This window comes from Tachypleus tridentatus, chromosome 9 (genome assembly GCF_004210375.1).
Source record: "Tachypleus tridentatus isolate NWPU-2018 chromosome 9, ASM421037v1, whole genome shotgun sequence".
NCBI classification, from domain to species: domain Eukaryota; kingdom Metazoa; phylum Arthropoda; class Merostomata; order Xiphosura; family Limulidae; genus Tachypleus; species Tachypleus tridentatus.
In genome coordinates this window covers 110,141,057-110,156,676 of record NC_134833.1, presented here as the reverse complement: position 1 = coordinate 110,156,676, position 15,620 = coordinate 110,141,057, and the positions used below count along the sequence as shown (strand labels likewise).

Sequence of the window (15,620 nt, the reverse complement as noted above, 5' to 3'; positions counted from 1 at the left end):
ACAATATTTTCAGCAAGGCGGCTGGTGTAGGCTCGCTGGACCCGCTTATTTCCTTTAATAGCCATTTTTTCATTAGTTGTGTTTTGCCATTTCTTTTTTGGGATATATGACATTAGTTGTGTTTTGCAATGCAGTATATCTATTTTTGGGATATATGACGAAATTTTGAGGGATATTACTTCATTCGAAATTGCATTAGAAAGGCAAGGAGACCAGTCAAAAAACAATTTCTTACAAACTCAATGAAGAGAAAATCAAAAATGAGTAAATATTGCAGTCAACTCGTATCAATGGGGTCTGAAATACAAGAACTGGGTGTAGGAAGTTTTGTCTTGTTTATGATGTTATCTTTAATAGTGTCAACAAGAACAATGGAGGAAGGTGTTATTCAATGACAACCCTAACACACCACTTTCGTCTTGAATTCCTGTAGATGGGCAGCCTTGTGGTGGCCCCCCTTGGGTCAGATGGTTTGTCCACTCGTGCTAGGGTCAACCAAGTACCAGTGTTGGATGTTCTCAACAGGTGTTGTGGACATTATAACTGATGCTGGTGTATGGGTATGGTGCTCACAAAACCCTGGCATTGCTGCAGTGTCCTTGTTTGACATTGTAGTGTGTCTCCTCATAGGGCTCCATGGTGGGTGGGGTCAGTGGGCTCTGAAAATTCTCTCTTTATTATGGATACTCCAATTAAAAATCTTAATAAAATACTGAAAAAACAGTCTATAGTTAAATGACCACGTCTTGAAGATTCTAAGCAGCAATCCTCACTATCTGTACTACCTGTTGTACCTCATTTTCTTATATTTCATTCACTTTCTGATAAACCTTTAGGGCAAATGTCTCACTCTTTCATTCAGAAGGGACTTGCTAGCTCTCCAAAGTCAGTAAAGAAGTTTCTATCTGGTGACATTGGTGGAAACATCCACATCTTAACACAGTAAACTCCTCTTGCATTCAAAGGCAATTGGGAATATGCCTATTGAGGTTACACCTCATGCTACTTTGAATTCGTCATGAGGAGTTATTGTTGGGAGGGATTTGAAGAACATTCCAGAGTCAGAGATTCTCATTGGTGTCTCCATCCAAGGAGTTTCTGCAGTGAGACATATCTCCACTCGCAAAGATGGAATTGTGGTGCCGACCAATGTCCTCATTCTCACATTTATGTTACCACATCCGCCTGCCACCATCAAGGCAGGTTATCTTAATTGCTGAGTACGGCCATACATTCTAAACCCTCTGATTTTCCAGTGTCAACGGTTAGGTCACTCGAAGACGTCGTGTCATGGTTCCTTGACGTGTGCTCATTGCAGTTGCAAGGACCATGATGCTTACGAGTGTGAAACAGACTCTCATTGCATCAATTGCAATGACTCTTGCCCATTTTAATTTCATTCTTTCCCAAAATGATTAGAAGAAAAAGAGGTGCAGCATTTGAAAATGATTCATAACATTACTTATCATGAGGCTCGAAAATTGCTGTTCACCACCTCATCTCGGACAATGCTGCTGCACTTCATTCCATAACTACTGTGGAAGAGCAGACAGATCTCCCTGTACTACCTAAAGAATAATTCTTTAAACAAATGAAAAATCTTTGGACCTCCGTGGTTAAAAAAGTTAATGAATCAACTTCAACACCTATCTCTGCCCCTTATATACATTCCACCAAACCCTAAGATCCACATCCTTTGGTTCCAGGTACAAGCATTCCCTTGGATACATCTTCTCTCTCACCCCAAGATGCAAAACAATCACTCATTCACATCCTCAGTTTCTGGAATCCTCTTCCAGCAGCAAAGACCTGCCCAATCAACCCAGGGCAGGATCCATGGAGGTCGACAGACCTCCCTCGAATAAAGACAGAAAGGAAAAAGACGTGGTGGTAAACAGAAGGGTTCTCCACCCAATTCACCTATACATAAATAAAAATGGTCACCCTGAAACAATGGAACTGTCGAGGTTTATGTTCTAGTCTGGATGACATCAAAACACTGATTGCTTCTTACCATCCTGTTTGTCTTTCCTTACAGGAAACATTTCTGAAACTTGCCGATACAGTCACCTTTTGGTGGTTTTCTTTATACAGAAATGACAGGCTGTGTGATGGATTAGTGCATGGAGGGGTGGCACTGTTGGTTGATCAGCATGTGCCCACTATGTCTTTGCCACTCAACACACCCTTGGAAGCTGTTGCTATTCGTGTTTCTTTGGGTCATACCATCACTGTTTGTTCTCTCTACCTGTCACCTGGAGAGATAAATGACCAATCAGATCTTGATGCTTTTATTGAAGAGTTGTCCTCTCCCTTTTTCATCCTGGGGGACTTTAATGTACATCATCGCCTCTGGGGAAGTGCTGATATTGATAGGAGGGGTCACTCTGTAGAGCGTATGCTCTTTGATCACAACCTTTCTCTTTTTAATACTGGTTCTTCTACTTATTTCCATGCACTTAGTCAGTTCTTTACTGCTATTGATCTCTCAATTTGCTTGCCTTTATTATTTTCCCATTTTTCACAGAGGGTTGACAATAATCGACAAGAGAGGCTGGCCGTTGTTGATGCCACCTGACCCTCATGCCATGGAGGAAGCTGGATCAGGCAAACTGGCTCTCTTTCACTGCTCTTGCAGAACTTGATCCTGCCATTGTCTGTAAGCCATCAGTAGACGATTGTGTGGCAGCAATAACTGACTGTATTATACAAGCAACTACTCAATGTATTCCTAAAACCTCAACTCATTTTCCACTATATCCTTGTCCATGGTGGAATCCTGCCTGCCACATGGCACGGAGAGCTCAAAAATGAGCCTAGAATACTTTTGGTAGATATCCCACACTCTCAAACATCATTGTTTTCCAGCGTGCCCATGCACATGCTCGATGGGTAAGATGTCAAAGCCAGAGTAATATTGGATTAAGTTCACAACCAGCATATCTTCTACCACCAGTAGAGACAAGATTCGAAAGGTCAGTGGGCAATATAACTGTCTCCCTCTCGATCTTGCTCTCTGATGGCCAGGAAGTAGCTGATACCCGGAGCATCGCCGATACTCTAGGTGAAATTTTTGCCGGGTATCTAGCACTTCTGTTTGTTTTTTTTCCACCTTCTTAGCCATCAAGACTTGGGCAGAAGAATCTCCTCTTTCCTTTTGAGCTGATTGTCTCTATGACTATAATCATCACTTTACAGTGGTGGAACTCAAACTGGCCATTCATCGGTCTGGCAGTACATCGTTTAGATGTGATGATATACACTATGAGATGCTTTGCCATCTATCTCCTGCTTCTCTTGCTATTCTTCTGATTGTTTTTAATTGGATCTGGAAGGAGAATGTTTTTCCTGATGTCTGGTGCCAGGCTATTGTCCTACTTTTCTCCAAGCCTGGGAAGGATCCCAAGATTCCTTCAAACTATTGTCCAATTGCTTTAATGAGCTATCTCTGTAAGACTTTGGAGAGGATGGTTAATGCTCGTCTTGTTTGGTTCCTCGAATCAAACAACCTCCTCTTGCCCACCTAGTTAGGTTCCAACAACAGCACTCCACTATGGACCACTTGATTTGACTTGAAATGTCAATCAGAGAAGCCTTTCTCACATGACAACATCTTGTATCAATATTCTTTGACACTCAGATGGCTTATGGAGGTATGGCACTTTGCGAAACCTCCATATATTTGGGTTACATGACCATTTTCCCATCTTTTATTAAAAATTTTTTAATGGACAGGAGATTTCTAGTTCATGTGGATTTGACACTTTCCCATTATTTTCTATAGGAACTTGGAGTCTCTCAGGGCTGTGTTCTGAGTGTCACACTTTTCAGCATAAACATTAAGGCTATCACTGAACAACTCCCTCTCACTGTTGCAAACAGGCTCTATGTCGATGACTCTCACATCTCATGTCAGTTGTGGAACATGAGGTATATTGAGCAGCAGCTACAGACTGCCCTCAACTGTTTAGTGAAGTGGACCACAGTAAACAGCCTTAACTTCCTCTGTCTAAAACCATTTGCCTGCACTTCTGCTGCCAGTGGGGTATTCACCCTGATCTTGAACTCCGTATCAGTGAAGTTGTGTTGCCTGTGGTCCCCGAGACTAAGTTCTTGGGATTTATCTCTGACCATAAGCTGACCTTTATACTACATATCAAGCAGCTATGGGTCAAATGTACAGGAGCACTGAACATCTTCGTGTCCTCTCTTCCACCACTTGGGGAGCAGATTGACATTCTGTGGTAAAGATATATCGTGCTCTTATTTGATCAAAACTCAACTATGGATCACTTGTCTATGACTGTGCTAGACCATCTGCCTTAAAGATGCTAGACCCTATTCATCATCAAGGACTTCAGCTCTGCACTGGGCTTTCCACACTTCCCCAGTTCGAAGCTTATACATAGAGTCTCATGAACCTTCTTTGCACCTCTGCAGTTTGCAATTGTCTTTACTATATGCTTCAAAACTTTGTTCCTTACCAAAGCATCCCACCTGGGGTTGTGTTTTCCTTCCTTGATGGTCCATGCTTTTTAAGACCAGACAATCTGCCATTGCTCCTTTTGGTTTCCATATCCAGGCACAGTTGGATGAATTGGGTCTGTCCTTGTATAACATTGCTGTATCCACTGGTCAGCCCATCCCACCATGGCTTCTTACAGTCCCCAGTTGTGACCTATCTTTAAGTCATCTGAGAAACATAGACATTCTTGATTGGAAATACTGTCTGCTATTTGCTGAACATCTTTCAAACCGTCCTTCTATTCCTATTTATACAGATGGTTTAAAATCAGGTGACTGTGTGGGCTCTGCCATGGTTTGTTGTGGTTTGGTGGTTGCATGCATAATTCCCTCTACAGTTTCTATGTTCACTGCTGAACTGTATGGCATTTCTCTTGCCCTGGATCACATAGAATCTAAGCAGTACTCAAACTACACTATTTATACTGACTCACTTACTTCTCTACTGGCCCTGGAAACTCTTCACATTTGTTCACACCCTGTTCTCACCAAAACCAACTGGCCCACTTCTCTTTAACATCAACTCCTATTAAGTTTTTCTAGATACCAGGCTATGTTGGTATTCGCGGGAACAAGCTCGTCGACACTGCAGCTAAGTCTATCTGCTCTGGCACTATCACCACTGTGCATGTCTCATAAATGGACTATGGTCCTGTATTCAAGGCTCGACTCTGTGCCAGCTGGCAGTCGACTTGGAGTGAGCAACGCAAAAACAAGCTTTTCCAAATAAAATCCTATATTGGACCTTGGCCATCTTGCTTCCATAAGGATCAGAAAGAGGAAGTTGTTCTAACTAGACTACACATTGGTCACATTTTTTTTAACTTTTCATTTTCTTTTATCTGGAACTGATGCATCATAACACTCAAATCATAATAAGCCACATTTTACATGTCATCTTTACAACTCTCAACGATGGCACCATTTTAAGCATGTTCTGTCTCAAGGTTTGTCCATAACTTTAGACATTGTTATTGGTGATGGTGACACTGTCCACCTTGGTAATGTTTTTAGTTTTTTAAAGGCCATTAATCTTTTTAATGCCATTTAAGTTTTTTATTTATACATTACACATTTTTAATGTGGCTCCCTTTTAAAATTCACAGTTCATCTAGTTTGATTTGAAATTAGAAACAGGCCATAACATTAAATAACTCCAAATCAGAACTGGAAAGGCTACCTTCAGGTGACTAACACTGCTGTTTGAACTACCATCTGGTCATTCTGGTGAGTTATTATAATTTTGCTCCACATCTTTTAAAACCTTTTTATTACTTTCCTTTTTGAAAATGGCCATAACATCAAATAACTCGGAACTAGGACTGGAAAGGCCAACTTCAGGTGACCAATGGTGGTTTTTATACTTACCTGTTAGTTTTCCTGGTGAGTTATGATTATTGCAGTTATGATACGGAAAGTCCTTTTACCACTTGAATTACTGTAGTTTTTCTTTTGACGTTGTAGACTAGATGTAAACATTGGTTTTATGCTATTTATGTGTTTCTTTTTTAAACTTTGTTTTGTTTTACCTTAATTTCCTTATATGAATTTTACTAAATTTACTTTTAAATTTTTACTGGATGTTTGGCACAGATAGCCTAGCTGCTTTGTGCTATAAAACATTAAACCAACCAACCAAACAGCTGGTATGGGTATTAACACTTCTATTGATAAGGAGAGAACAATGTTTTGACCTTCCTAGGTTGTCTTCAGGTTAAGGTCGAAACTTTGTTCTCTCTATATCAATGAAAGTGTTAATATCCATACCAGCCATTCTAAGATACATTTTTATTTCAAGTGGGTTTCTCATCATCTCTGTGTGTGTGTGTGTGTGTGTGTGTTAAAGTTTTTCACCAATTTAAAGTTTTTGTTTGTCTCAGGTACAGACACTAAAATGGCATCCACAAGAAGCACAAACATTATTAACAGGTTCCTGTGACAAGTGAGTTATTCATGTGTTGCTTTATATATTTTGTATTTATTAAATGAATGAATCCATATGATGCCTGAGCTTATATCTTTGAGAGAGGAACAAGAAAGGGTTTAGTCTAGAACTCAGAGGTGAGAGTTGGCTATAACTTAGTGGTTTTCTTTAATTCATATTGCCAAATTGGCTATCCATCCAATTTATTTAAACCTGGCAAAAAATTGTTGAACACAGGTAGGGGTATTGTGATTGGAAACAGGATATTAGTGCTAGTAATCTCAATACAAGTGTATCTCATCTGCTTTTATCTTTATGCTAAACCAAGATCTATGTATCTATCTGACAGCTACAATGAAAAATCTCGTATTTAGTATTTTAAAGTCAAACAGTGAAAAAATCATCAGGAGTGTTTGAAAATTAAGCAGTCTTCCTTTGCCTTCCATGAGGTACTGGTGAATTTAGCCTGTAAGATAATAGTTCAGAAACCTGCTAGGAATACTTTGGTACTAACTTGTTAACATTTTATAATTATGTGAATGTCTGTTTTAAGAGAAGAAAGATGAGGCAGAAGTGAAGAAAAGGCAAATTCTGGGCATGCATCAGAGAAGAAAGGTTGACTTTCATAAACCATTGCAATAAACAAACCATGTCAGGTCCTAGTAGGATCAATAAATTAAAATGGCATTAAAGATAGAGGGCCTTGAATTGTGGTGTGATGGTTCTTTTCAATGACTGTTTGGCAGACAACTGATAAAGTGTAAAACGTTTTTTTTAAACCAAAGATACCTTAACACCTTCAAATTGCATGAGCCCCTAAAATTAATCTGCATAAGTGAACCATTCCTGTATTGGAGAAGAAATATTAATCATAATTGCAATTTTACTGTATGTTTCTACTTATAGCATGACAAGCTTTTTGTATGCTGTGCACAAAACATCAGATGTTTTAAAAGTATTTGTACTGAAAATAAGTCTGTGAATTAACAGTGTCATGATAAGCTTGAGTGTAAGAGGATGTTTGTGTGAATAATAAAATTATTTTTGTCCATTATACAGTTTATGTATTATATTTGTATAACCTGTAGAACCTCCAAAATGCATTCTCATATATATGTTTATATAGATTTTTTGGTATCCCTGTATTTTATGTCCAGTATTTACTTTCCTCTACCATGAACATTTGTTAAGTCAACAGTATGGGATACAATAAATAGTTGATTACTGACAACACATGCATAATATCATGTTGATTGGCAGTCTGTAAAAAGTTGTGCCATATGAACTTTGACCTTTACTTATGCACAAAGGCTTAAAGCATATAGCCAGTTTGTTATAAAATCAAAAACATATTATAGCTAATCAAATGCCACAGATTTTGAAACAATTTTCATGCGTGGTATGTTGTGTCTGTAACATATGTAATAATATGAAACTGTGGGACTGAATAATTTCAGACACATAAGAAATCATTTAAACATCTATGTAATTTTGCCAACATATTTTTTTTTTCACATGAAAAATTAAAGTATTCATATATTTAGCCTTAAGTGATTTGTCAATAATTTGCCTCAGGGAAAACTGATTTTCCCTAGTATTGCCTCATTATTTAATGAAATAACAAGTTTCTATATTAACTAGTATTTAATATTGATTACATAATTTGGAACATAGGAGCTAGTAACAAATGTCCATTGTTATCTCATAATCCTACCAGTAAATAATGTGAAAATTTAGTGACCCCAAAATGGCCTAGAATGTACCAGAGAGCTCATGGATTTCACCCTCTATGGGCTCTGACTCAGGAACCAGATGTTTCACATGCTATTTTTATTTCTGAGCACTGCATCAAGAAATGCTAACAATTGTTCTTATTATAAAGTAACAGAAGAATGCGCCAACTTACACACATCAATTTCAGACTTTGTACCATGTCGTGTTTTAAACATTTTGCAACCCGATATTTTTTTATTAGGACAGTGAAGATATTTGACTGTAGGAATGGTGATGAAAATCACAAAAACTGGTTTGTCAATGAGGAAATTGAAAGAGTTTTGTGGGACCATTTCAATCCTTTCCACTTTTATGTAAGTATATCTGTAACAAATATTCCCTTATGAATAAATGTCACATATTTAGGATGATAACTTTCATGCAAAAAAGTGTTTAACAGTGTACCAAATCATACATATTTCAACAATAAACTTGTAAAATTAAAATACACTTGTTGATTTCCATATGTGCGCTGTACACACAAATTTTTGTATATCTCATGTACATGAATCAAGTGAAGAAAGTAGCATTTCTTTGCTACCAGTGGTAAAATATTCAGCAAAAATCTCTACAAAAGTAAAGAATCCTGTCCAAGTCGCAAGCTAATAAAAGTAGTAGTAATGATAAAGTCACTTTAAAATCAACGTTTACTTGGCCATATAAGGAGATGCCAAAATGCATAAGATATAAAAACTTCCAATAAAAGGAGTGATGAGATTTCTTGACTTGTGAAAGACAAATGTAGTTTTATCCATTTTAAAGGATGTGTGGAAGTCAAAGACCAGAGGTTAAATGTATGTTCAGTACCCAGAATTTTTTGAATTACCAATGCAGTTTATCCACTAAGAAACAAGTGAGTAAAGAGCCCTTAAGTTTTGTAAAGACGCTGGACCAAGTAAAGGGCATTTGACATCTTTATAGACACTGTCAGAGAACTGACATATCATTGCTGCTAAGAAGGTAAAATACAAAAAAATACAAATCCATTTTGAAAGTAAAAATTTTAATGATTTATAATCTTTCTGTTGATTAATTTGTTAAAAAGGAGGAATGATCAATAAACAGGTGTAAAATATGATAAATAGGTGTGAATTAAAATTAACAAAAATAAATTCTGAATCTAAACTCTTGTGGCAATAATCTTAGATTTGGCAACTTGGAGAGAAATGTTTTAGAATGTTATGATGTTAAATTTGATTAGTTTCTCTTTGTATCTCATCAAAAAAAAAAAAAGCAGTCACATTGGTTTAAGCTTTTATTTTTGCTGTATATTATTTCAAAATGTAAGTCACTGCAGGTAATTAAAGTTTTGTATATTAAAATCAGTATCTGTAACTTGAACTGAACTGTTACTAACCTTGTTGATTGTTTTTTCTATGTCAGTTTGTTAATCATTCAAATGTCCACTGTTCGTTTCTGTTATTAGTCTTGCTATTTTTAGGAGGGTTTTTTTCTGTAGATTGTATTGTTTTGGTCATATACCCAGCTTGCTGTATATAGTTATACAAGCTGAGATGCCAGTCCTACACCCACTGGCATAAGGATTGAATATAGGGTTTGAACTAATAAATTAAAGCAAGAACTTGTATTAATAGATGTAATTTGTTTCCTATATAATTTATTTTATAAATACTTCATTCCACACTTGCATCATTCAACATTACAGAAATGATGTTACAGTTACTATGCTCTATTACTCTTACTAACCTACAGCCTCAGTGTTTATTGACACTCCTTAGTGCTTATTGATGGACCACATTAGAAGTTACCTCCTCCTTTATATGTGAAAACAAAGATAATTTTTGGTGATCCTACTTTCAAATATCCAACATAAAACTGACTATGTAAAGAGCAAGGGGTTTTCAGAGGTAGCCCTGCCACTTTAAGAATCTGACCTTGTGTTTTGGTTGTCATTGCCCTTGCAAAAAATGTGAATGTTTTACATATTTAATTAAAAAACTCAAATATTTCCAAGAAAAACTGAAATCAATTTCAAGAAAAAACTCAAAAGCATTTGAGAATAAAAACTGGTCAGAGACAGTCATTGGCTAAACAAACATTTAAGTCAGTGGTGCCAGTGAATGTTTTTTGTATTACTACAGATACTCTATACTTTTGTTTTGTGAACCCTTTTAAGATACAACCTTTATTCACTTAAGTCTTTGTAAATTATGTATTTATTATGTACCTTAAATTACACTAATTATTGCATGTACAGTAATTAGTTATCTAGACAAAGGCATAGGTATTGTCTGAATTACATTCAGTTGCAATAGTAAGCAATATTTTTCAAAAAACTACATTTTAGAACTTAACCATAGTTTAAAACAATAACTGTCACAACTGCACCTTTTTCCTGGTTTACTTAAAGTTGTTTTTTAAGAATGAAACCTATTTTTATTATTATGGTAAAATGCAAGTGATAGAGTAATTATAATAATTTATGAGTGGAAGTAAAGAAAAATGTAACAATGTGTCAGCCATACTAGCTTCACTAAATCTGCTGTCAGTGATTGCCAAGGATTATCAGGCTGGCTGTGGTACAACAGTCATGGTAGTGGTTGAGATGCTATTTATAGCATCTGTTGCTTGAACCACAGCTGTTTCAAGGAGTAACTAGATTTGGTTTGTAAACTGTAATACTTAAAAATTCTATTTTAGTAATTACATTATTGGTAATTCAAGTATGGTATGGTTTATGTACATGTGCTATCAATTATTCAACTTTCAACATAAAGGCATTGTTTGTTAATATATTAACTGAAAAAATAAGGAAGGCTTGATGAGCAGAAAAATTATTAGAGGTATATCTTCATATTCTGAGTAACGTAAATTGTAATTTGTACAATTAGAACATTTTAATAATTGTCATTTGACTGTTATTAATAAATAAATTAATTAATATAATTTCTAATATTATTATGACATAATAATAGCAGTGTATTCATTACAGGTTAGCACAGAGTGTGGTATGGTATATTACATGGATTCTAGAACAGATTTACCGGTAATATCGTGGAAGGCACATAATGATGCTACCACAGGTAATCAATTCTTTAAATTGACTGCATTAACAATAATTTGACTTTATTATTACTTATCTAGTCTTGCACCTTTGAATCTGTAGATTAGATAAGAGAAGGTCTGTAATTTTTTAAAAGAAAAAGTTTCTTCTGATAAAGGCATATTAAAAGTTTTTTATACATGCATGTGGTTACAGAAAGTATCAAATTACCTTTTAGATAACCTGTTTATATAAGACTACAACATCTGATTATATTCTCCAATCAAAAATGTTCTATTACATTTTTCCCTACATTTTCCTCAACATGTGAGCCCTTTGATTTGGAAACTTGATCAGTCCTTTAAACAGGAGAACTCAAGGTTAAAATAGATAAAGCTTAAAATACAAAACTGATAATTGATGAACTATTGCTTTAATAAATGTGAAAACCATATCAAACATAATCTGTGAAAAATGTATGTAATTTTAGAAATAAGTATAAAGCTTTTGTATTTCTTTATTCAAATATCTTCAGATAAAAGTGTAATTTTAAATGGTGATTTCTTGTGTGTCAACATTTTTTTGTTGTATAACAACTTTCTCTGAAAAAATAGATGATAGCTAAGAAATGTAGTTCTTTGTTTATCACTTTTAATTAGTTTGATGTCTGTTTTATTTATGTTTGACTACTAAGTCTATTCATAGTAATGTTTTAGTTCCAATGCATTATTTTATGTGATTTAAAATATTTTTAAAAAGTATCCTTTTAAAGTTCATGCAGGAACAACAAAATTTAGTGCATCTATTGTTAAAATCAATATTATAATATTTTTGTCTTGTTAGTTTGAAATATTATTAACCAACCCATACCATTTAATATTTTCACACAAGTATCAACTTTATTTAGATATAAATGTGGTTTTGTTGAGTGAAACTATTGAGTGGTTCATTCATGACCTAGCAATTAGTATGTCTAGACTGTGAATATGAGGATCCAGTTTTTAACTTGTTACCTCAATTATAAACACTGCACTTTGAGGCTGTAATTGAGCTCTAAGAGAGATCCCACTATTAGAACAAACAAAAGTAGCCTAAGACTTGACATTGGATTCTGTTGTCTTCCCTCTAACCTACTGGTTTAAAAGTATGAACAGCTAGTTCTCAAGTAGTTTTATGTGAAAATTCTGAGTCACATAAAAATGACAGTCTAAGCATGAAGGATTCACTTACCATAGATATACATCCTAAGTGAATTGTCTGGGAACATTTAAGTGTGGTATAATTTAATACTCTAATTCTATAATTAAAACATAACACTTAATTTCACCATAGACAGATAATAAAATCTGATAGTGGAATGATGGTTCATGACATGTATATGTAACATTTGAAAGAATGGTTAATTGGATCACAGAGTATCAGAAAACCCAGAATAGTTTATATTGTAACAGTTGAAATATTTTAATTAAAGAGTTAACTATGTATCTTGTGATGAGAAACTTAGCCTTATGCCACCTAGTAATAGTTCTGGTCAAAATGTGAAGCCCTGTAGAATATTAATAGAAACATAATGCCATAAGGTTACAGAAACTTTTAACAGTAAATATATTTAATAATAATTTACATTGTATTCAGGGCTCTCACTGAGTGTTCTTCAGCCAAGATGTTTAGTTACAGGATCTCCTGACAATACAGTGAAAATATGGGATGTACAGAAAGAACAAGCCATTCTGGTGGAGCAGAGAAACTTTAAGCTGGTGAGAGATAAAAACATTTAGCATACAGTAAAATTGTGATATGCTAATAAACTGTCATCATGTTATAATTTTATTCTTGTAAATTTTCTCACCTGTACCAATATAGAAACCATAGTTAAGTTGCATACATGATATGTGGGATAATGTTAAATATTCTTCACGTATATAGGAAATGCATTTTAAATGTACGTTTTTAATTTCCAAACCTTTTATTCTACACATTGCAGGTGTTATTTCAAACACTTTTCTGATTCTTCATTTGATGTTGTCTCCTTAATTTTAAGTGTAATGCCAGTGCAAGTTGTTTTTTAATTTTTTATTTTAGCTCTCCGTTAAATTTATTTTATTTTAAATTCTGTGTTACATCAAGATAAAAGTAGAGAACTTTCCATTTTCCTCCTTACACAGGGTGCTATCTACACTGTCAAGCCTTCACCAGATTCAGCCTTTGTGATTGCAATAGGAGGTGATAACAGATCAGACAGTTTTAAAGTCTGGGACATAAGAGAGAGTGACAAAGGTGAAGGATTATTTTTGTAGTGTGATTTAGATTTAAGGTAAAGCTTCAGAAATTACAAAAACATAAATGGTTTGTAATTTTTTTCTTAGAGATTAATAATATTTTGTTATTGTCTTTTTTTTTTCTCTAAACTTGTATGCAAAATGCCAAATTTCTTTATGTCATAGTGAAGTAAGAAATATAAGTAAAAGAGAAGTGTGTCCTAAATGATTATAAAAATAAAATATAAGCTTTGTTAAATATGACTTGCTATGATAAAGGTACTTTTTGTATGAATTAGCTACATATTATAAGGTAATAGGTGCTTTGTCTCTAATACAGTAACATATTATGTGAGAATATGAAATATTATGTTTGTAAATACAGTATGAAATTTCTATCCAGCTCGAGAGCATTTTGTACCATCATCACAACAAGTTAGTTCAACATCGGTAGAAGGCACTACAAGCAGTGCTAGAGCAACGGATGATACTGTTATGGACACTGATTCAACATCCTTTCTTATGAAGAGTCTAACATCAAAATCATCCTACAAAAAGTCCATAAAAAAGAAAAAGAAGAAGAAAATTTAGAAGAACTTGTGATAACTGTTGTTTTAAAATTGATGTTTGGTCAGGGAAACTTGTAAATATTTTAATAAAGTATCCACTCTTCATCATATTTCATTGATGGGCAAAGTGGTCTTTTCTAGATTGATTTTATTGTTCTCTGTGTGCTTTATTGTGTAATGAGTAAGTTGTTACACCCAGGAGTAAAATTCTCCAAAAAAAAAAGGTACTCAGCTGGATGAAGTATGGCTGTTCTTGAGAAGAAAAAAAATCTACATATAAACATAAAACTAAAAAGATAAAGCAGCTTGGGTAAGTTCTGATACTAGCACCACCTTAACAACAGCAAAAAATGTTCTATTGCTAGTACTACCTTAAACAATAAGTACTGGCAGAATTTCACCCTTGTTTGTATCCATCCAGTGATGGTGAAGTCTCTCCAGAGTTTGAGTTATATGATATTTAAAATATTTTATTTACAAAACAATTGGAATGTAATCAGTGATGACGAGAAACCCACTTGTTGAGATTTATATGCAAAACGGCTCTTTGAAGATTCATCGTCAGGTTGACCGAAGAAGGTCGAAACGTCAAAGTGTTTTCTCAGCCCAAACGAGCTTTTTTGTTTTAAATACTAAGATCAATCATGTTTTATATCATCTCTCATCTAAGCAGTATCCATGAGCAAAGTATAAACTGTTTACATATTGTGTATGGGAGTGACACAACAGTAGTGAACTATTTCAAGAAACTTTAAAAATCTAACAACAATACAGAGTTTATTTTATTACAATTTACAGTAAGATTAGTTTTAAAACAAGTACAACATTTTGATCACTAGTGCAATCATTACCACTAACTTTTAGTAGTCAAAGAATATTTGTCTGTATATTGTAATATGATAACCACAATATTTTTGTCCAGATAATAAACACAAGATGTAAGTGAACTTCTATTATTTAAATAACCACAAAATATTTTATAAGCAACATCTTTTGGATAACCATTTTTTCTCAAGAATTCCTTGATGCTTAATTTTTTTTTAAATTATCATACGTGTTACGTATACACATCATGAAAAAGTATTTTAACTAAAATATATTTAAAACTTTGGTAACAAAGCTCTCAAAATTGGAATATAATGTGCTGAAATTTGTTGGTGTGCTTATGATAAACGTCACACTTTATCTATTATTGTTATTCGTAAGAATACCTAAAAATGAAAATCTATGATTCCCCCTAGTTTTCAATAGTAAACGTAATACTACTACTTTTTCAAATACTGTAAAAGTCTGAAGATTTGGTCAGAATCGTTAAAGATAGTGTCGCCAACAGTAGCACGATAGTAGAGAGGTTTGAATTCTATTGGGCAACTGTTTAGCCATTGCTTTTCATAAAAACAAAATCAGTTTGGCATGAGGTGGAGTTAGGCTAGAGCCCATACTGAAACCATTAATCTGATCTTGTAAGTTCGCATTCAGAATGAAACGAGACTCCGTGGTGGCGGAGTAGCTTAACTTAAAAAAAAAATATTTGGGGATGTTAGTTTTAAAGTTACTGTTGTAAAGTG

General features: G+C 34.5%; 1 protein-coding gene across 1 annotated transcript in view; it reads left to right on the top strand.

The window, feature by feature from the left end:
• Positions 1–14,195, top strand: part of LOC143226036 (periodic tryptophan protein 1 homolog) — a 48,976-nt gene extending 34,781 nt beyond the window's left edge. Inside the window, exons 10-15 of the mRNA XM_076456432.1 lie at positions 6,405–6,466; positions 8,424–8,535; positions 11,175–11,265; positions 12,861–12,982; positions 13,391–13,502; positions 13,887–14,195. Coding sequence (XP_076312547.1) covers positions 6,405–6,466; positions 8,424–8,535; positions 11,175–11,265; positions 12,861–12,982; positions 13,391–13,502; positions 13,887–14,074 — 687 coding nt within the window. The 3' untranslated portion in view covers positions 14,075–14,195. The remainder of the gene's footprint in view (positions 1–6,404; positions 6,467–8,423; positions 8,536–11,174; positions 11,266–12,860; positions 12,983–13,390; positions 13,503–13,886) is intronic.
• The last annotated feature ends 1,425 nt before the right edge of the window (positions 14,196–15,620 follow it).